Source organism: Pseudonaja textilis, chromosome 3 (assembly GCF_049901715.1).
Source record: "Pseudonaja textilis isolate UNSWEBS1 chromosome 3, rPseTex1.2, whole genome shotgun sequence".
Classification (NCBI taxonomy): domain Eukaryota; kingdom Metazoa; phylum Chordata; class Lepidosauria; order Squamata; family Elapidae; genus Pseudonaja; species Pseudonaja textilis.
Genome location: NC_141992.1, coordinates 88,850,279 through 88,871,735, shown reverse-complemented (window position 1 = coordinate 88,871,735; position 21,457 = coordinate 88,850,279). Strand labels below are relative to the sequence as shown.

Genomic DNA, 21,457 nt, shown 5'->3' with positions numbered 1-21,457 from the left:
TTAGAAAAAGTGCATCCTGAAAGCCTAATATACACTTTTATTTTGTTAAGCAAACGTTTTAACAGGCTTTAGCTCAGAGAACGAACCTTCACCCTCAAAAGGCTTAATAAATAAAATGATTATGATTAATAAACCTCATATTACTGTGTCAAATAAAAGTACCGGGAGTGTGCTGATTAATCTCAGATATGAAAAAGTCTTTTTAGGTATATTTTAAAAAATGAAGTGAGTAAATGCAAAGCTTTTATTGTAATAAATATGAATATTTATTTATTCGAATCCAAATCAGAATTATCCTGTTTGTAAGCATCTTCAAATGATGTTCCATGCTGAAGACAACAGCTATTCCAATAAACCTGAGGACCTAGTCTTCCAGCAGTTTAAAAAAAAAAGGTACTATGATGAATGTTAATTTGCATGTTTCTTGCAAGATGAAATGAGGAAGAGAAGTCACTCAAGGATTTTTTTTCAATTTTCTTATCTAAAGAAAAACAAAATATGTTACTTACAAAGAGAGACAAAATATATAATTATATCCAGTACTTCTAAAGCTTGGTTTAGAATAAGGGTGTCAAACAGGATTTCTTCAAGGGCAGACCAGCATTGTAGTTCTCCTCCATGGGCCAATATGGGAGGTGGCAGGGAATGAGGAGAAGATGGGACTGACGCCTCCTGCAGCACTTTACTGGGCAAAATGGGCCATGGGGGCCGCATGCGCCCCCCGTACCTCATTTTTGCCCTCCATGACCTCCTGCAGCACTTTGCCAAGCAAAAACAGGCCTCCCAAGGCCCCTGTGTGGCCTATTTGGGGGCAGCAAAGTGCTGCTGGAGGCCGTTGAGGCTGAAAACGGGCAGTACAGCCCAGATTCAGCAGGTTCTGACCAGTTCTGGAGAAACGGTAGTGGAAATTTTGAGTAGTTCAGAAAACCAGCAAAAACCACCTCTGACAGGAGATTTTACAGTATCCTTCCCCATGCCCACCAAGCTATGCCCACAGAACTGGTAGTAAAAAAATTTGAATCCCACCACTGGTATAGCCCATTTTGGGTTCATTTTTTGGCCCTTTTTTGATCAGTTTTTGGCCCATTTTTGGCCTGTTTCGGCCTATTTTCAGTCCTGTCTTCAGCCCATTTTTTGGCCTGTTTTTGCTGGCAGAGGCACTGCGCGCTGGTCCTTTGATATTCCCAGCTAGATTTAAGCACCCAATGGACTAGATGTGGCCTCTGGGCCTTGAGTTTGAGACCCCTAGTTTAGAATATCAGATTAATTATTCATAAGTGAGAAAACAGGAGTACTGCTCAGCTCAAAATAGAGCTTATATAAACCAATGTGACTTCCAAGTAACCTATTCTGTATTTTCTGTCAACTGATCTCTCATCTAAAAAAAAAAAAGAGGACTAATTTTATAGCATGTTTTTTTGCATATTCTTGAACAGAATACCTGTTCTGTCTAATGCTTTAATCTCATTTTATGTACCCATAGTAGAATACTTTCCATTTCTCTATTTTACAAGGTGCTTTATATAATTACAAGATACATTGTATAAATATCTATCAAGTCTTCTACATCAAGCTAAGTCCTGTAAGAGATATTTAATTTAATAGAGTAGAACATATTTCTTTTTAATATTGCCAATAATTCAGGTTCAATGGAGCTTTGATAAATTAAAAAATAAAAATCTTCTATTCTTTTAATTATGGCAGAATGAAAGAAACAAAACAGGAAGTCCTTGGAAATTGATATTTTTGAGGTAGCAATAAATAAGTGTTTGAACATTTTGGATAAATATATTTAATATACATTGTCCCAATACCATTTTGTTAGCCAATATACCCAAATCCTTAAAATACATTTGAATAAGGAAATAATAAGGGCTACATAAGTATGAAAATATGATGCAGATAATGTTTTCCTTACCCTTTATTCTTAACGCATTGTGGGTACAATAGTTGTCCATTCTGACACTGTGCTCTAAAATCAGAGAGTGAATTTGATAGAAGTCCAGTGTGATAAGCTTTGCATACAAATTCAACAAATTCTCCATGAAGAAAATAAGGTCGATTGTCAAAACTCCATCTCAAAAGTAAATTATTTTTTGCCATCTCTTCCTGTGACAAGGTGCATGGCTCTTTAGAATATAAACACAATATTATTATTTTTACCATACCATGAAATGTAATATAACATTTCTCTTAGATATTAGGATTCTTTTTATAGTGCATCTGATAAAATATAAATATTAATGAACTAAACTTCATAAATTAGAATTATCAAGAGTTTATTTTTACTCCATTAGATTGCTAATTAGAAGATAAAGCTAGTATTCATTGTTGTGTTTCTTGTCTAGACTACTTCAAAGGACTAATACCACTGCTGTGAGCCAGGGCTTAAAATAATCTGAGTGTGATCAGATCTGTTTTGCATGGTGGCCATGAACTTCTGAGCTGATTCCTGTTCCATATCTAGGGAAAGCAAGTTGAAGTCCCCCAATATTGTAAGTCTGGGGAACTCTAACACCAACATGCCTACTACAAGCAGCTCAAGCAGGGAATCTCAAGAAGACAATACAAAAGCAACAATTAAAGTCCATCTTTAGAAACCAATATTATCCATGGGTCCTCACAGCTGATTAGCTGTGGGGCAGTGCCTCTGAAAGTCAACAGCATCTCTCAGATGACAATAATCATTCCATCACCAAGAGTGGCAACTGGATCCATGCTTGAAACCCAGATAGTCTCATTTCTGAAATGGGAATATACTCCTCCATGCCCAAGCACATTTCATTAATAGATCAACCCTCTCATCCATTATCAAATCATGAATCAGGGAAACATTATTACATGTCATCCTTTAATTCAAAACACAGGTTGCTGAAGTTCCAATGATTTAACATTCAAACTGCGTGCAGAATGAGAATCACATTCTTCAAGAGCAGTCTATTCTCATTGTTAATATATACCAAATCTGAGCTTTCATTCCAGTGCTACAATGCATAACTGCAACATCTAATTCATTGCCATGTAATATAATTGAGCAATTGGAAAACTTTACATTAAGGACCCTCAATTTAGGCAAGAATACACCAATAATTTTCTAAAATGTATTGAAATGGATTGAAGCTGAATGTTTATTTGGTATCTATTTGCATTGTTATAATGATAACATTACTATACAATACCTATACAAACAGGTGGAGTAGTCCATTGGTTCCTTGAACAAAAGACTGTTATGGATCCTTGCAAAACATGATATTCATTGCAACTGTACTGTACTGTTGAACCATCTTCATAGTTTTCTGTTAATGAGCTCATAACAACCCCATTTTCTATGGAAGGTGGAGGACCACAGTTAGTATTTAAGCCTGCAAAACACAGTGGGGGGGAAATAAAGGCAGCATAAGACAGTTATGTTGATGGCTAAAATCAGTTTTAAAAAAGAAAGGTGCTTTTGCACAAATTTTCTCCTACAGTTCCTATTTTATAGAAAGTAGTAAACTATAGGCAGACTTCCGGTTTGACCTTCTTCAGTGACAGACCGAAACTGCGTCTCTGCGTGGTTTCGATCCGTGCTCACCATTGGAGTGCCCCGAGCTGGCTGGTTTCGGGGCTAAGCCACCCCATAGAGGTGATGAAGAGGGGGAGACTGCCTGCAGGGTTGAGGAGAGCTGCATCTCTCCTCCTCAGCTGGCCATTACTCCCTTTCCCGAAGGTGGTTGCAGCAGTGGTCAGAAATGGCCACCCCAAAGAAGAACTCGACTGGAAAAGAATGTGCAGGAGGAAGATAAGAAGAGAAAATTTTGGTTGACTGGTCAAACAGCAAAAGCAACAAATAAGGTACTCTGGAATTTAAACTATAAAAAAAATAACTCTGTTCCCAAAGAAGATTTTCAAGCAGCGAAGGAGAGAGAAAAGGGAAAGGATTTGGGTTTTTTTCCTCTCCTCTTCCTTTCCCTATACTGACAGCTAAGAGACCTAAGCAAGAAATTGAAAAAAAAATCCACTTTGACATCAATAGGCATTTAAGCTGAAAATAAAATGTCAAAGGGATAATAAAGATTTCTGGATACTCAAAAGCTTCTGAAAGCAGGAAAGGAGAGAAAAAAAATAAAAGGGCAGGATGTGGAAGGGAGGAGACTGCCTGGAATTAAAAAGAACTTACAGTAAAATCTCAACAAGACTTCTAAAAGATACATTTTAACTGAAATATGACAACAAAATAGTAAAACCCCAGGAAGAGAAAGTGAAAAAAGAAGTAAGAAGAAACAGCTTGGGAGTATTTGGATTACTTGGTGACTTCTGGATTTTTGGTTACTGCATTTGAATGACTAAAATCAATTGGGTGGTTGTTTAAAAGTGTTTAAAATGGCACCATTTTTGGAAGAACTGAACATGGAACTTAAAAAGTACAAAGAAGATGCACAAGAAGGGAGAGGTTCTTTTGGCTTCGTATTTCAGTTCTTAGAAATGGAGATTTGGAACTATGAGAAACAACAAGAAACGCCTGCAGAACAAGAAGATTGGGAAAAAAGGAAAGGGGGAAAGGGGGGAAAGAGAATGAAAAGCTTAAGATTTGGAAAAACAACCCCCCAAAAGAATAGTTTGAAAAATAAGTATAAAATTAGAAAGCAACAGAAGAGGGAAATGCAGAAGAGAGAATTGGAAGTAGAGAGACAAGGGGGTAAAAAGGGGAGGGAGAAGAAGAGAGGGAAGAAAGAAAGGAAAAGAAGTTATAAAGGACAGAAACAAGATATAGAGAAACAGGGCCTATTTAGAGATAATGGGTGAAAATCTAATTGAAAAAGGGATTCTGCAAAGGTACGTAAGATAGTATTGTTATTATTATATTATATTAGAAATAGAAATAATTTCAGAAAATATGAAATGGATAAAATAGTTATCGTAATTTAGTGAAATGTTTGTTAATAAATAAATGTAATAAAATGAATATTTAATGATTTATAAAACATAAATGAAGAGAAATAGAGGTAAAATTAATTATGGAAAGATTATACATGTCCCCAAGGAAGTATGATACTTAATTGAAAAGAAATGTTAAAGATGTTAAGACTTTAATGAATATTAATGATAGAACTGAATTGGAATGGAATGAGGGTTTTAATTACATATATTTATAATCTTTTTTTTTAAAGAATATAGTGTGTATTTTAAGAATGTACCAAGCAGAATTCGATTGGAAGTTATGTATTATGTATTATATTGAATGTTATAACCTTAAGGTATATATTGAAGTTTAAATAAGAGTTGAATGGATATAATTAAAAGATATAAAGGTATCATACTCCAATTAGTAACTACAGGAGAAAATTGGTTTAATGAGAAAAGATAATATGAAATTGAAACAGAACAGACAAAAGTATAAATATAATGATTTGAATTGAGATGAGATAATCAAAATAAAATTGAGAAAATTAAAAGAGGGGAAAAACTATATAGAAAATGCAAAATAGTAATAAGATATGGAATAGAACACAAAAATGAGCATGAAATTGAGTTTGTGTCTGTTTAAAGAAGTGTAATCCAGGACCATGCTATTTTCAAAAAAGATGTTTTACTTGTACTTTGTGTGCTTGAAAACCCAGATAAAACTATATATATAAAAAAAGAAAGTAGCAAACTATAAAATTGGGATAAAAATGTTTCCCCGTTCAAAGTGAGAGATAATGTCATCATTTTGATTTTATATATATTATTATCTATATTATCTATCTACAGCTATGTTTTTATATAAAAGAATAACATTTAGATGCACATAACTGGTGAATCTCATTACTGTAATATAATGATTGAACTTTTAACCACCAGTGATATACTGGCAATCCATGTTTGCAATTGGTTTTGTCAACCTGTTCATTAAATAAAATCACATTACGTGCTTGAAATTTTATTTTGATTTTTCTTTACTTTGCAGCGTAAGAAGGATATAACCCCAAACAGTTGGATGAGCTCAAATAGCAGGGAAATTTTTCAGAAATTAACTCATAAGGAAGCCAAATAAAAGGGCAAATCTATAACCCTTTTCCCAAATTATCCCACCATTTTCAGCGCTGTAAAAATTGGTAAAAACAGAACGGTTGTTAATATTTACCTAAAATAATAAGCATGTACACCATGGGGAATATACATTGAAACAAATGCACTAGCACTGGCTGTTTGCCTAGCATAGTGATTCTCAAACTTTTCTTCATCATGGAACCTCTTTAAATACTTTTATAGATATAACTTACAATTTAATTCATAACATTTCTTCAAGTCTTTGCAGACCCCCCATGATGACAGTGCTGCCCCCTCAGAGGACCACAGACCACAGGTTCAGAACCACTGGTCTAGCATGCTTGCAACTGCAAGCCACAAGCCCCTTAGGAGGCACACAAGCCTTTATTGTGAAACTGGTTAGGCATCAATTGCCAACTGGCCCATGACTCTAATAACTAATTAAGATCACAAAGTTAAGCTTATTAACTTGTGATTAATACATTTTAGGGACCTATTGCATTGAGAGAAAAGCAGCACAGGAAAAGGTAACTTATTTAAGCAAAATCTCTTTGCTCTGTAAAGGGGCAGGGGAATGGTTAGGCACAGGACAATGCATAGTAACTTATTGTAATGGTGAACACACGAAAGAGGGGATAGGGCTGCAAGTCATAAATATTGACATTGCTTGCATGAGAATAGAATAACAGAGTTGGAAGGGACCTTAGAGGTCTTCTAGTCCAACCCTCTGCTTAGGAAGGAAGCCTGAGAAAGAAAACTTCCAGTATTGAAGTATTCACAAATTCTGGAGGTTGTTCCACTGATTAATTGTTCTTACTGTCAGGAAATTTCTCTTTTGGTCTAAGTGGCTTCTCTCCTTGATTAGTTTCCACCCATTGCTTCTTGTCTGCCCTCAAGTGCTTCTTGTCCTGCCCTCAGATGCTTGACTCCCTCTTCTCTGTGGCAAGACCTGAGATATCCGAACATTGCAATCATGTCACTCCTAGTCCTTCTTTTCATTAAACTAGACATACCCAATTCCAGCAACCATTCTTTATATGTTTTAGCCTCCAGTCCCATATTTGTTGCTCTTCTCTGCATTCTTTCTAGAGCAGAGGTGTCAAACTCAATTTCATTGAGGGCCACATCAGGATTGAGTTTGACCTTGGAGGGCTGGAGGGGGGGATTGGCATGGCCATGGTAGGTATGGCCATGGTGGGCGTGACACAGGACTGCACCTCTGCAGACATGGCTTATAAACTTATAAAAATAGGAAAGCATACATTTCTGTGACTTTGTTTTTTTAATACTTGCTTGATCTTCTTGATCACCTTATGAGAGAGAGAACAGATCAAGAAACTGACTCCATAGGAAGACTAGAACTATAAATTGTTGACATAGGCTATAGTAACAGAATCCTGCAAGCTTGAAAGGTAAAATATTTTACTTTTTCTCCCTTTTATAACCTTCTGAGTCAAGGACAGCCTCCTGGAGCACTGCAGAGCCTGGAAGGCCTCCTGGACCATTCTGGAGGTTCCATTTTTGGCCAGGAAGGCCTCCTGGGCCACTGTGGAGACCAAAAGCGGTTGCAGAGGGAACAGGTGCCCCACCCACATCCCGTTTTTGCTAGCAGAGGCACCACTGGCTGGTCCTTTGATATTTCCAAATCGGCCCCATGGGCCAGATATAGCCTTGAGTTTGACATTCCTGTTCTAGAGTCTCAACATCATTTTTACATCTTGGCGATCAAAACTGGATGCAGTTTTCCATGTGTGGCCTTACCAAGGCATTATAAAGTGGTATTAATACTTCATGTGATCTTGATTCTATCCCTGTTCATGCAGCCTAGAACTGTGTTGGCTTTTTTGGCAGCTGCATCACACTGCAGACTTGTATTGAAATGGTTGTCCACTAGGACTCCAAGATCCCTTTCACAGTTACTACTATTTGTGCAAGGTATTAATACACTGAATCTGTGCATTTTGTTTTTCTTCCCTAAGTGTAGAACCTTACTTTTTTTCACCACTGAATTTCATTTTGTTAGATAGCGCCCAATGTTCAAGTCTGTCAAGATCCTTCTGTATCTTAAGCCTATCTTCTGGAATGTTGGCTATTCCTGCCAGCTTGGTGTCGTCTGCAAATTTGATGAGTTCCTCATCTATCCCCTTGTCCAAATAATTGATGAAGATGTTGAAGAGTACTGGGCCTAAAACAGCTTTTTTTATCATACTTTTTCATCACTGTCATGACTGTAAATGGTCGCTATCTCAGGATGTTGGAATTTGCCAAACCCAGATAAAACTTTTGTTAAGATCAGCATCTTTTTACCTTTGGAAATACACTGAGGGTATCTCAATTGTCCATCATTACATTGCACCAGCAATTTGGATTCTGAAACTAAGGGTGGCAAAACATATCCTGGTTTACATACAAATTCAATAAAATCACCATGCATGAAATACCATTCTTCTTCCAACTTCCATTTCATTTCTAGGTTGTAATTGTCAGGAATTTCTTCCCTAGCTAAACATGGCTCTGTAAGACAAGAGTCAACAATAATATATTAAGTTCAGTGATTAAAAAATTATCGGTACTCAGTAATTTACCAAGGCACAAACCTAATTGATTATTGACATTGGGAGATGGACAAGGAAAACATTCTTCATTTATCATTAACAATGATTTGCTGCCTTTTATGGTCTCCTGCCTTAGAGAGTAAAACTTTGTGATGGTCAAAATAATATGACTATCAGAACCATGGTCCCCTGTATATATAAAAGCAACTGATCAATCCTTTAATGTATTATTCACATTGCAGCAACTCAATCAAACACACAAAATGTATCATGGCCAGAGCTGATCTATTGTTAACTATTTCTTATAAAATAAAGATTTATCAATTGTGATAACCAAACAATATGTTCAAACACATGTTGAATATTAACTATGCTGGTCAAATGTTGTGTTTTAACCACACTTAAAGCAATAAGTTTTCAAATTGTTTTGGAGAAGACATTTTTGGAGAGAAACAACTATTATACATTTAAAGAATAATTATGGGGAGTGGAGCTTGCGTCACAGAAGTACAGCATGCGATCTTTAAGCTCTAAGATCGCTGCTGATATCTCCATTGCAGGACAGTCCCAACAGACCTAAACTGTCCCGTAGAGATGGTGACAGAGGAGGGCACATCCTGTCAATCCCAGGGACATCGCAAAGTCCCTAGTAAATCCAGGAGAAGCCCTTTTTTCCCCGGGCAGCCATTAAAGCTGCTGAAGCTGGGACAGCTCCAGAACGGAAGAAAGCTGGAAAGAAAGTGTGTCAGTTTGGTGAGATAATTTCCTACTTATTTTTTTCTGGAGAGAACACCCTAAAAGACTAAAAATTAAAATTAAAAGTGAAGATAAAAGTGCTCAAGCGGCGAGATTAAGCACAAATTAAACCTGAAGGTTTTTTTTTTTTCTTTTTATTGGAACTTTGGATTTTGTTAAAAAAATTTAACTTTTAAACTGGACTGGTCTTTCCTTTTTAATTTTTATTTTTTCCCTTCAAAATAACTCTTTGGAAAAGTTTTTTATTCTCTTGCTTTTTCTTTTTAATAATTTTAGATTCTTTATATTTTTTATGATTCCTGATTTTAATATCAGAGGGGAAGGGAAAGGAAAGGGAAATAAGTAGTGCTGCCACCTGAAGGCTCGGATACATTGTTTTCCTATCTTTCTTTCTTGTTGATACATTTGCTGTTACATTCAAGGTCTTTGTGCTTTTCATTGAAAAGATAGTGGGAAGAGCATGTAGATTGTTTGCAGTGCTCTTCTGTGGAACTACTGATAGCTGGAGTCTGGATTTGAAATTGAAGAAAGAAGATTGAAGTGACCTTGAAAAGAGAACTGGAAATTTTGTTTTTTTGATTTAGTGAAGAGCCTCGAACAAGGTAAGGGGAATATACAGATTTCTGTCTTTTTAAATCTTTTCTTATTTTTTTTATTTTTTCATCCTTTTTTTCCATTTTATATTTTTTCTTTCCTTTTTTCCTACATAATTGGAACCAATTGGATTAAGGTATTCAAGTGACTGAAGATTTCTCCCTTCCCTCTTTTATTTTTAATTATTTTTTCTTTTTTTTACTGGAGTGGCAATTGGCTGCACTTGCTTTTTTTATTCAATTTTTCTATTGTACTTCAAGATGAGCAGAAAAATGCCAGCCTCAGCTTCTTCAATCCCAACTTCTTCCTCACCATCTGGAGGACGATGATCAATACAGGTGATGTTACAACAAGAGAAGGAGAAAGAAGTGTCACTGCAGATGATTATGCAAGGAATTCAAAAGATACAAATAAAAACAGATAATATTGAAAAGAGAATGGAGAATATCGAGCAAAGAACAGAAAAGATGGATGAAAAAAGAGAAAATATTCAACAGATGATGATGCAATACAAGGACAGAATTAAGAAAATTGAAGAACAAGATGTACAAAGAGTTAAGGAGATTGCAGATATGGATACCTGACTGAGTGAAGTGGAAAGAGATAAGGGCAGATCTCTGCAATCATTGGGATGGGAAATTGATAGATCAGAATTCTATCTTAGATTTCAAAATATAGAAGAATAAAAGGGTGAAAACCTTGCTGAAATGATAACAGAAATCCTGGCAGAAGCATTATAGGTAACTAAAGAGAAGGTGATGGATGGAATGGACAAGGTTTTTCGTGTTTATACAAGATATGCGATGAGAAATAAACTGCCAAGAGAAGTTCATATAAGATTTACTAAGAAAATAATAAAATCACAAATACTGCAGGCGGCAAGAGAAAAAACACTAAAGTTTACATACAAAGATAAATACCATTCTTCTTCCAACTTCCATTTCATTTCTAGGTTGTAATTGTCAGGAATTTCTTCCCTAGCTAAACATGGCTCTGTAAGACAAGAGTCAACAATAATATATTAAGTTCTGTGATTAAAAAATTATCGGTACTCAGTAATTTACCAAGGCACAAACCTAATTGGTTGTTGACATTGGGAGATGGACAAGGAAAATATTCTTCATTTATCATTAACAATGATTTGCTGCCTTTTATGGTCTCCTGCCTTAGAGAGTAAAGCTTTGTGATGGTCAACAATAATATGACTATCAGAACCATGGTCCCCTGTATATATAAAAACAACTGATCAATCCTTTAATGTATTATTCACATTGCAGCAACTCAATCAAACACACAAAATGTATCATGGCCAGAGCTGATCTATTGTTAACTATTTCTTATAAAATAAAGATTTATCAATTGTGATAGCCAAACAATATGTTCAAACACATGTTGCATATTAACTATGCTGGTCAAATGTTGTGTTTTAACCACACTTAAAGCAATAAGTTTTCAAATTGTTTTGGAGAAGACATTTTTGGAGAGAAACAACTATTATACATTTAAAGAATAATTATGGGGAGTGGAGCTTGCGTCACAGAAGTACAGCATGCGATCTTTAAGCTCTAAGATCGCTGCTGATATCTCCATTGCAGGACGGTCCCAACAGACCTAAACCGTCCCGTAGAGATGGTGACAGAGGAGGGCACATCCTGTCAATCCCAGGGACATCGCAAAGTCCCTAGTAAATCCAGGAGAAGCCCTTTTTCCCCGCGATGGAGAGGCAGCCATTAAAGCTGCTGAAGCTGGGACAGCTCCAGAACGGAAGAAAGCTGGAAAGAAAGTGTGTCAGTTTGTGAGATAATTTCCTACTTATTTTTTTCTGGAGAGAACACCCTAAAAGACTAAAAATTAAAATTAAAAGTGAAGATATAAGTGCTCAAGCAGCGAGATTAAGCACAAATTAAACCTGAAGGGTTTTTTTTTTCTTTTTATTGGAACTTTGGATTTTGTTAAAAAAATTTAACTTTTAAACTGGACTGGTCTTTCCGTTTTAATTTTTATTTTTTCCCTTCAAAATAACTCTTTGGAAAAGTTTTTTATTCTCTTGCTTTTTCTTTTTAATAATTTTAGATTCTTTATATTTTTTATGATTCCTGATTTTAATATCAGAGGGGAAGGGAAAGGAAAGGGAAATAAGTAGCGCTGCCACCTGAAGGCTCGGATACATTGTTTTCCTATCTTTCTTTCTTGTTGGTCTCTGTGCTTTTCATTGAAAAGATAGTGGGAAGAGCATGTAGATTGTTTGCAGTGCTCTTCTGTGGAACTACTGATAGCTGGAGTCTGGATTTGAAATTGAAGAAAGAAGATTGAAGTGACCTTGAAAAGAGAACTGGAAATTTTGTTTTTTTGATTTAGTGAAGAGCCTCGAACATATAGTGGCAGTGCTTTGCTTGTTGACAGAATTGCATTTTCTCTTTGGATGTCAACAGAATTGCTTTCTAACATACAAGACATTGAAATAGAAGCAAGTACTTGGGCAGATCACAATCCAATAACACCTGTATGGAAAGGACAAGATGGACTTTAAGTAATACGATATTAAAAGAAAAAGACTTTAAACAGAAAATTGAGAGAGAATTGACTTTTTTCTTTAAAGAAAATACAAAAGAGGATACATCATTACAGAACCTCTGGGACACGATGAAGCGGTTTGATAATGGACTATACAAGGAAAAGAAATATAAAACAGAATTTTTTTAAAAAAATATTGGAAGATGACTACAAGAAGCTGGAAAAAGAACTACAGAAATTTCCACAAAAAAAGGACATTAAAATTAAAATGGATAACTAAGCATAAAATGGGGATAATGGAAAAAGAATAGCACAAAAAATTAGAAATGCTAAGCAGAACTATTTTGAAGATGCAAATAAATCAGGCAGATGGCTAGCATATAAATTGAGAAAGGAAAGAGACTCGAGAAGAATAAATCAATTGATAAACGAACAAGGACATGTATGCTATGGAAATGTGGAGAAGAAAAAATTATTCAAGATTACTATGGAAAACTGTACCATCAAAAGAATGTTCAGGAAGAAAGAATTCAATAATACTTACAGGAAGCAAATTTGCCCCAGATACCCAAAGATATTGAAACAATGTTAGAAAGTAATACAACAATGATGGAATTAACAGAAGCTTTAAAAAAGCAAAACATTGGGAAAGCACCAGGTCTGGACGGTTTGCCAGTGGAATTTTATAAGATATTCCAGGAAACATTCAATCTTCACTGATTAGAAATTATGAATGAAGTTATGACAAAGAAGAGAATACCTGAAACATGGTCAGAAGCATATATAACACTTGTACCGAAGAAGGACACAGACCCACAGCAAGTTAAAAATTACAGACCTATATCACTGTTAAATTCAGATTATAAAATTTTTGCTTCAATTCTGGCAGAAAGACTGAAAAGATATTTAAACAATTTTATTCATCCTGATCAAAATGGATTTCTGCCGAAAAGACAGATTAAAGACAATAGAAGAATAATTTTAGATACAGTGGAATACTATGAGGCACATCCTGAAAAACAAATGGCTCTGATGTTTATAGATGCACAAAAAGCCTTTGATAATGTGAATTGGCGTTTTATGCTGTTACAATTGGACCAAATGGGCTTTGGTAAAAAATTTACTCAAGCCATCAAAATGATATATCATAAACAAACTGCAAAGGTTATGATAAATGGAGAGTTAACAGACTTTATACATATAAGAAAAGGGACCAGACAAGGCTGTCCACTGTCGCCTCTGTTGTTTGTGTTAACACTGGAAGTGCTGAACAGGAACATCAGAGAAGAAAAAGAAAATTAAAAAAGAAGAGTATAAATTACAAGCTTTTGCAGATGACCTGGTATTTATATATTAGAGGATCCATTGGAGTCTGCACCTAAACTGATAGAAAAGATAGAAGAGTATAGGAAAGTAGCAGGTTTGAAAATAAATAAAGATAAAGATTTTAGCAAAGAACATGTAAGTAAGACGAAAGAAAGAATTGGAGGAAGTTTTGGGGATCCAGGTCACAAACAAGGTAAAGTATTTAGGGATACATATAATACCAAGATGTAGCACACTTAAGGAGGACAATTATCTCAAACTTAAACAACAGATTGTGACAGATTTTATAAAATGGGAAAATTTACAATTATCACTGATTGGGAGAATATCTACAATTAAGATGAATGTATTGCCCAGAATCTTATACTTATTTCAGACAATTCCAATCAGATTAGGGAAAGAATTTTTTGAAGATTTAAACAAAATAGTGCTAAAATACATTTGGCAGGGGAAGAAAGCGAGAATAAAACTTAAATTGTTACAAGATGCAAGAATAAGAGGAGAATTTGCTTTGCCTAATTGGGAATTATATTACCAAGCGACAAATCTGATGTGGGTAAAGGAGTGGATAACATTAAGGAATACTAGACTCTTGAATTTAGAAGGACATGACTTGCTGTTAGGGTAGCATGCCTTCCTCTGGTATAAGGGAACTAAAACGCAGGAGTATTTTAGAAGACATTATATTCAAGAAGCATTGTTTCTAAACTGGGAGAAGATAAAAAAGCAATATTATTTAAAAATTCTACTATGGTTATCTACTATTGAAGCCTTTTCCTATCCAATAATATATAAAAAGGAACAAACAGTTAGATATGGTGAGATATTGAATGAAAAGGGTGAACTTAAATCTATGCAAGCGTTGGAAGAACAAGGTGTAAAAATGAATTGGTTTTCATATTTGCAAATATAATCTAGATTTGATAAAGATGTTAAAATAGATGGTATCTATGACAAGTTGACTGATTTAGATAAAATTTTGACAGGTACTGATGAAAAAGTAATAAAAAACTTTATGGACATTTGCTAGAGTTTAAACTAGAGGAAAAACAAGTAAAATGAACAATGATTGTGTGGGGAAAATTTTTGGATAAGGGAATAACTTAGATAAATGGCAAAAATTGTGGTCTCAAAATTATAAAATGACAATGTCAACTGCATATAAAGAAAATTTGGATAGGATGTTTTACAGGTGGCACTTACTCCCGATGAGAATTGCCAGGATGTTCAAGGATAAATCAGATAAATGTTGGAAATGTCATCAGATACCTGGTTCATATTACCACATGTGGTGGACATGCTCGGATGCAAAAAGATATTGGACTATAATCCACACAGGGTTGGAAAAAATGACAAAACAACACATAGACTTTAAACCTGGGATATTTTTATTGGGAATTATACCGGAAATTTATTGCAAAGAATTGAAATATTTGATTGTAAATATTTTAACAGCAGCTAGAATTGTATTTGCTAAGAACTGGAAAAATGAAAAAATACCTATGCAGGAGGAAATTATTAAGAAAATCAAGGACTATGCCGAAATGGGTAAACTGACATTTGAAATTAGAGAACATGAGGATAAACAATTTTATATGATATGGGATTTATTTTATCAATGGTTAGATAAAAAGATGGTAAAGGTGGTAAAGAAATAGACTACTAAGCCTTACAATAAAAGTTAATAGATTGATATAGAATACAATTTAAAATATATAACCATTGGATGAATGTATAAGATTAAATCATAATGAAAATTAGAATATCTCATATAAAATGATGGAAACATAGTCAAATGAATGTTTAATAGTTGATATTATATAAGCACAAGCTAGATCGATAAGGTGAGAATTTATATAACTTGTGAGTAATGGTAAAAAAAGGATAGCACAAAAGATTGTAACCAACTGACACACTGTATGTATATAATTGAAAGATGGTTTTATGTGTTTTTTTGTATGTTTGTTGTAAAAAATAAAAACTTTGTTTTTTTTTAAAAAAGGAATAATTATCAGGTAGATAGAAATACAATGCTGCATGTTTCTTTCGCCTACTTTGTAAATAATAATAATAATAAAGTAATTTCATAGAATAGTAATACACTCTAATGGTCTTTCAATCTAATGTCTTCCATCTGCAATATATAAATAGGATTAGGCATCCAGAGATTCACTGTGGATGCAGAATAATATAACACATCATTTTATATAAAATAAAAAGATGATATATGTAGCCATATGGGGGATGGGAACGAACTTAAAACACAAAGTTCTGAGCACATTCATCATTCTTGAAGAAAATGTCCATGATAACTGGTTCTAAATATTCCTGCTGTCTAGAAATATTTCAGAAGGTCTTGAATGAAAGCTGGCAAATATGTTAAATTTAAAAATATTAAGATCTGGCATTACATCATTTCTTTATTCAGGATTTCATAGTATTCTTCAATTTAATCATCTATATAATGTGCAGTATTTATTCTTCAAGGCTTACCTAAACAAATTGGTGGCTCAGTCCAAGATCCATGGATACAATGAACTGTACTGGATCCTTTCATTATATGTAAAGGACGACATGCATATTCCACTAAGGATCCAGGGTTGTAACTTGCCAACTGAACAATATCAGTAACAATAATACTATTCTTAACTACAGGGGGGGAATTGCAGTTCCCACCAGTTTTTACAGTCCAATAATCTTCTGTGGTTAATGTCCTGCTCATATCTGAGAAATAAAAATGATGGAAACAGAAGTACAACAACAATCTAATGCGGCTCAATTATATTTTACCAAAATTATTATCTATATACCAGTAAATGACATTTCAACCCTCTTACACTTTTAAGTAACAAATTTCCCTTTTTTCTTTCTCAACATGTTAACTTTAAAAGAGCCAAAGTCATAGCTAGGAAAATTCAAAACTCAGCAAAAGGATGTGCTTGGTACTAATCAATTTTCTACTGCTTCTCTGACTTATAAAAGGGAGACTTTTTAGTTCCGGGAATAAAGATATGCTTACATAAATAATATCATCTGAATCTCTTGGATAGAACTAGCTATCCAGAATGCCTGATATCAAAAATACTCTATTTTGGATGACTAAATATCCCTGAATGCATATCACATTTATATTTGAAGAGAAAATACACAACACAGGCATTACATTATATAGTAAAATTCCATCTTCCATTATATAATTATCTAATACTAATATTTAGAGTCAGACCTATGCATTTGGGAGGCGAAGTCCATTTCCCATTCTCACATCGGATTTCTCCAGTTCCATTAAGCTGGAATGAATGTTCACACTGATAATGTATCATGTCACCCTGACGGTACATTCTTAAATTGGTTAACAATCTGGTATTTGGGGGCTGAGGTGGGGGAGGGCATTTGTTTCTTCTTTCTGTAATCAGAATAATAAATAATAAACAATAGCAACATACCATTTTGTTTTAGTAAAAGCTTTATGGAATATTCTTTCAGAAAAGCTATGTCCAAGGAAATCTTGGACTAAAACAGATATAAAACATCATTTTTTTCTAGAAAAAAAAAATCAAGCACATCATATTTACTAAACTTTTCAAACAAGTGAAGTGAAAGCAAAGATAACCAAAATGTAAAATCCACTTACTTGGAAAAAATAATTGTAAAGATAAACATACTATATATAGAAAAGGAACATTTGGTTTCTGGTCTTCAGTTAATGATTCAGTATAATTTTTCCCTCCTAACTATTTCTGCAACATATTTAAAGCAAATTACATAATCAGTTATTTTGATGAACCCTAGGGAAAAGGAATATATTGTATAATGAGAATATTAATGGAGGTTGTTCTACCAAAATGGAGGCTCGTGTATGGCTGGTAGTCTTAATTCTATGGTAAAAGCTTAACTCTTGTCCAATGAACCAGATTGCTCTAACAACTCTGTCTCCAGAGTTTTAGTTGTTTGTGGGCTATGCCTCTTGAGCAACAAGCCCTGATTGATAATTACAAAATGACCTATTCTTTAAATCCTGGAGTCTGAATCCAATACTGAAGCAAAACAAGTATCTTACTGCCTGATTTGTCTCAAACTTGATTTAACATCTGCTCTGTTGGAAGGCAAATTTAACAGGACATCCTAGGAGGAGTGCACTTGCCTATTTGAACTTTATATATGGCACAAGACTGGGTTATTTGAGGTACTGCCTCTCCACAATCACATCTATCCATCCCATAAGCTCTGGCAAGAAAGACATGTTGGACATCCACAAAGGAAGTTAATCTGATGGGACCCAGTAGGAGAGCTTTTTCTGCTGTGGCACCCACCCCTAAGATAGGCCCTGATCTTGCTGACTTTACGGAAGGGCCTGAAAACATGGCTTTACCATCTGGCTGTGGGGATCCAGTAATGTACAGTAGGCATGAAGCCTGTCTAGTGGTTCTGTTGCTAGGGAAATTGAGTGAACTGTCTTTCAGATGGATTTCTAAAAGATTTTCAGGTTTTTTTAAATAAAAGAAGTACCTTCACATATTGGAAAGTTTGGATACCAGCCAAAGTAATAACACTGAATTAACTCAGATCCTCTTAAAGTATAACCTTCCAAACAGATAATCTGAAGTACATCTCCTTCTTCATAACTGCTTTTCTTGGGATAGACTTTTCCATGTTCAACAGGATTTGGAGATGAACACTCTAATTCTTAAAAGTAAGACAAAATAAGAATGAACATGAATGATCTATTTTTTAGTGTTGACAGATACCTACCTTGTTAGGAATGTTGGTTTTGCCTAAAGCAAAGTCCTGTAAATTTACTTACTAGTACATTTGGGAACAAGAGACCACCCTCGAATCTGACATAGCACTTCTTCTGTTGTGTTTCCTCCGGCTGTAACATATCCATCCATGCATTTGTATTTGAGCTTGTCATTCACACTGAACACTCTCTGAACTGTATGATAGTGACCATACAACAGATCTGGAGCCAAGCAAGTCCCTGAAAACAAATGGCAGCAAAACCAAAAAGGCATTGAAAAAAGGGAAAGGGGAAAATAGATTGTGTAGAAAATAATACAACATATAGATATCATTATATTTGTTGTTGTTGATATTTTTAATTCGCTGACACTTTAAGTTATCTCGAGAGAAGCCTAAATATGGAAGCAATGAGTTATAAATTAAGACAGGCATAGCATAGTCAAAATAACTCAAAATACTTTTTTTTTTTCAGATTGACTTCAGCTGATCAATTAAAGGTCCGCTTTAATTCCACTGGTCTCTTGGGTTATTTGTCAGGTTCTGTGCAAGTAGCTCCAAGCTTGGCCAGAATGGCATTCTCAATATTTGCAAGATTTTTTTTTTATCTTGGGGAAGATGGGTGTTAAAGGATGAAAAGTTCTGCAACTTTCAGAAGGTGATAAAAGTGGGAAGGAAGGAGGAAGGAAGGAAGGAAGGAAGGAAGGAAGGAAGGAAGGAAGGAAGGAAGGAAGGAAGGAAGGAAGGAAGGTTTTCCAGTGCTTACTGCCAGCTTCCCATAAGGAAACTCAATGGGGAAGACAACAGGAAGTCTCACTGATTTTTTTATCCACCTGTGGTCATTCAGATTTTTTTTTAAAGGAAATATATTTGAAACAATGACCCAATGGGTCATGGGTTGTTTAGTATTACCTAAAGGTTCTTTAGTGGCTTCCATACACTGTGGCTGAACTGACCATCCATCTTGAAGACACTGTATACTTGCATTCCTCTTGCCTTCTGGAGTTTGGTAGCCTGAATGGCAACTATATTTTAAGCTTTCCCAGATGTCATAAGACAATTTTGTATCAGAAAAAACACCATTATCCAAAGTAGGTTGGACACATTTCTCTTTAGCGTGTTAAAGAAAAAGATGAGAAAAACGTTATATTTTTTTCTTTGTTCATAAAAGTTAAACTCTTACATGGCAAGAATATTATAGAAAGGACCCATAGTCACTTAACCAAATCCTATACATCAGGAAGCCATGTTAATAGATTGATAAATCTACAGATAATTCTTGCTTAATTACTGGATACTTAACTTTTCAAAGTTACAACAAACTCTCGCAAAAGGTACTTTGTGACCCATCCTGCCATATCCACTCATACTGTCATTTGATTACATTTCAGGTCCTTGGCAACTAGCTCACATTTGCAATCAGTTGAAGCATCCCATGGTCACAGGACAGCAATCTGGAACTTTTTTCTCAGTTACTTAACTATCAAATTGTATATATAGATTGCTCATCCTATACTATATATAACATTCAATTTTTCTTACAATATGAAGAATACTACATTTCTTTTCTAATCAGACTAGATAGAAAAGGATGTGGACTTACTATAACATTTGGGGACTGGTGTCCAGCCTTCATTGGTGCAGTTTACTCTTCCATTTTGACTTCCAGTTTCAGCTGAATACCCAGCCAAGCAGGTATATGAGAGCTTTTCACCTTTCTTCATTGGAAAATAATAATTTTTAAAACTATAATAATATAAGGCAATCCTTCCATTTTCAATATTGGGGAAGTCACAAGCTTTGTCTAGAAGAAATGTATTAATAGTCAAGTAGGAAGAAATGGAAAATATACTCTCTTCAACCCATTTCATTTCAACCAAGGGCAGTAGGCAAATGGAAAAAAAGACGAACTCATGTCTTTAAAATATGTAATCAGTAACTATGCTCAGAAGAATCCAGTTAAATACATCATGGTTTCTACTTCATAACTCGAATTTTAACAAAAATCTCCTATATATGTAGGTTTGCTCACTTTATAAGAACTAGACATTCTGGAAAGTAGAACCTATTGTACCTATTGTAGAACCTATTGATTAAACACCAGTTCTTTAAAAAAAACCTTACAAAACAATGCAATTAAAATGCACGTTTGTAATACGAGGCTTATTGTATAATGATGTTACATCCCGATAAATGTGATCTTCTATTTACCATGTTTCCCTCTCACACACATAAAATTTGGTTAAGATTAAATTGTTATCCAAAATCCTTTGAGCGCTAGCACAACTTTCAGCCTTTTGGGATGCATGCAATCATACATCTTTACATATATTCTTAAAAATAAATACGTAATCAGAAGGGGGTGATACACATGCCACTTTTGAACCTAGGACATCAGTTTCTATTTCCTTACAATTGTTGAAAAAGTGTGACATTTTAACAACATACATATATTTGATTTTTACCTTCAGCAAGAAGTTTCTTTATTACAGCAAATATTAATAGAAATGAAAATATCCACTTTTTATACCCCATGCCGAGTGCTTTCCTTTTCTGGCAAGTTTGTATTATCCCACTTTTGCTCGTTTACTCCATTTCTGAAGGCAGTTCGGTTAATAATTTATAGGAGAGCATGACAGGATGGAAGGTTTCAGAAGATAAGTTGAAAGATTATTTCTTAAACAGCTACTCAGTCTAGGTAGTGGCTATTTGAGGCTTCGGATTCAATCAAAAATGCCTCAGATTCAATCTTAATTAACTCACTTTAATCAATCTGGGAAATTCCTATTATACTTTCTTCTGTATTTACTCCTAGACTGGCATAAAATATTTTATTGAAATCCGTATCATTTTTAATTCTTTGGCCTTGCCAGCTGTATGAAATCTGATAGGTAAAAACTGTTCTTTTCACAATGAAACTTTATTCCCCAAATAAAATTATGTATATCTACATCTAAATT

At 34.6% G+C, this 21,457-nt stretch overlaps 1 protein-coding gene across 3 annotated transcripts; it reads right to left on the bottom strand.

Annotated features, from left to right (window-relative positions):
• Positions 1-242: 242 nt before the first annotated feature.
• Positions 243-21,114, bottom strand: LOC113436186 (coagulation factor XIII B chain). 3 transcript variants are annotated; one of them, XM_087930340.1, is made up of 11 exons: positions 20,963-21,114; positions 20,101-20,301; positions 19,410-19,607; positions 18,562-18,738; positions 18,267-18,443; positions 16,984-17,163; positions 16,251-16,481; positions 8,320-8,526; positions 3,180-3,362; positions 1,919-2,129; positions 243-481 (listed from the first exon to the last, which is right to left on the bottom strand). In XM_087930340.1, the coding sequence occupies exons 1-11, from the start codon at positions 21,030-21,032 to the stop codon at positions 478-480; spliced, it is 1,839 nt and encodes a 612-aa protein (XP_087786466.1). In that variant the 5' UTR covers positions 21,033-21,114; the 3' UTR covers positions 243-477. The 3 variants fall into 3 exon arrangements, with proteins under 3 accessions (XP_087786466.1, XP_087786467.1, XP_026556249.2); XM_087930341.1 differs by lacking the exon at positions 18,267-18,443 and having other exon boundaries at positions 20,963-21,098; XM_026700464.2 differs by lacking the exon at positions 243-481 and having other exon boundaries at positions 1,915-2,129; positions 20,963-21,111.
• Positions 21,115-21,457: the final 343 nt, after the last annotated feature.